General features: G+C 38.6%; 1 protein-coding gene across 1 annotated transcript; it reads right to left on the reverse strand.

Annotated features, from left to right (window-relative positions):
• Positions 1-327: 327 nt before the first annotated feature.
• Positions 328-864, reverse strand: LOC115284785 (olfactory receptor 4F6-like; the record flags this gene model as incomplete). The annotated part of the gene is made up of 1 exon (XM_029931253.1): positions 328-864. A coding segment is annotated over one exon (537 nt), but the record flags the coding sequence as incomplete, so codon positions are not given.
• Between the last annotated feature and the right edge of the window lie 4 nt (positions 865-868).

Raw genomic sequence — 868 nt, forward strand, 5'->3', positions numbered from 1 at the left:
AAAGTTTGAGTATATTAGCTCCAAGTTAATTTGTATCCTCATGATCTAATGTCTGAGGTCATACTTCAGCATATTCTAAATCTATAATCTAAGCTTTTTCATCAACTTCCCATATTTTCCAAGGCTTTAATTCAGTTGTCAAGCAACTGGATAAATAGAGTATTAATTTGATAGTTTAATATACCCTCACAATCAGTGACCTATTCCGAATATTATAAAATGATGATTTTAGGGGGAAAAACCCAAGTTCTGTATAATTATTTAAACACTTGTATTACTTGAAGTTGTTTGAAAATGCATAGAGCAACTTGTCCCCTTGTGTGTTATTTAGGAGATCATTCTCAAACTCAGGAGTTGACTACTCAGTCTCTTCATTGCCATCTTCATGTCCTTATTCCTCAGTGTGTAGATAATGGGATTCAGAATGGGTGTAATCAGAAAGTCCAAAATGGCAAGAAACTTATCCACAGGCACTGTGGGAAATGGCCACACATAAATAAAGATGCACGGTCCGAAGAACAAAACCACCACAGTGATGTGAGCTGACAAAGTAGAAAAGGCTTTAGACAAACCACCTGAGGAACGCCTCCATACAGTGACCAAGATGAAGATATAGGACATAAGCAGGAAGAAGAAGGTGGCCATGGAAATGAACCCACTGTTGGCAGTAACCATGAATTCCATTATGTAGGTGTCTGTGCAGGAAAGTTTGATAAACCAAGGAAGGTCACAATAGAAGCTATCTATCTCATTAGGACCACAAAAAGGCAAATGGACAACAAAAGCTAACTGGACCACTGCATGAATGAGGCCAATAACCCAAGCACCACACAGAAGCAAAATGCACATCTGGGGGCTCATGATAGTC

Source organism: Suricata suricatta, unplaced genomic scaffold, assembly GCF_006229205.1.
Source record: "Suricata suricatta isolate VVHF042 unplaced genomic scaffold, meerkat_22Aug2017_6uvM2_HiC HiC_scaffold_20876, whole genome shotgun sequence".
Taxonomy (NCBI): Eukaryota; Metazoa; Chordata; class Mammalia; order Carnivora; family Herpestidae; genus Suricata; species Suricata suricatta.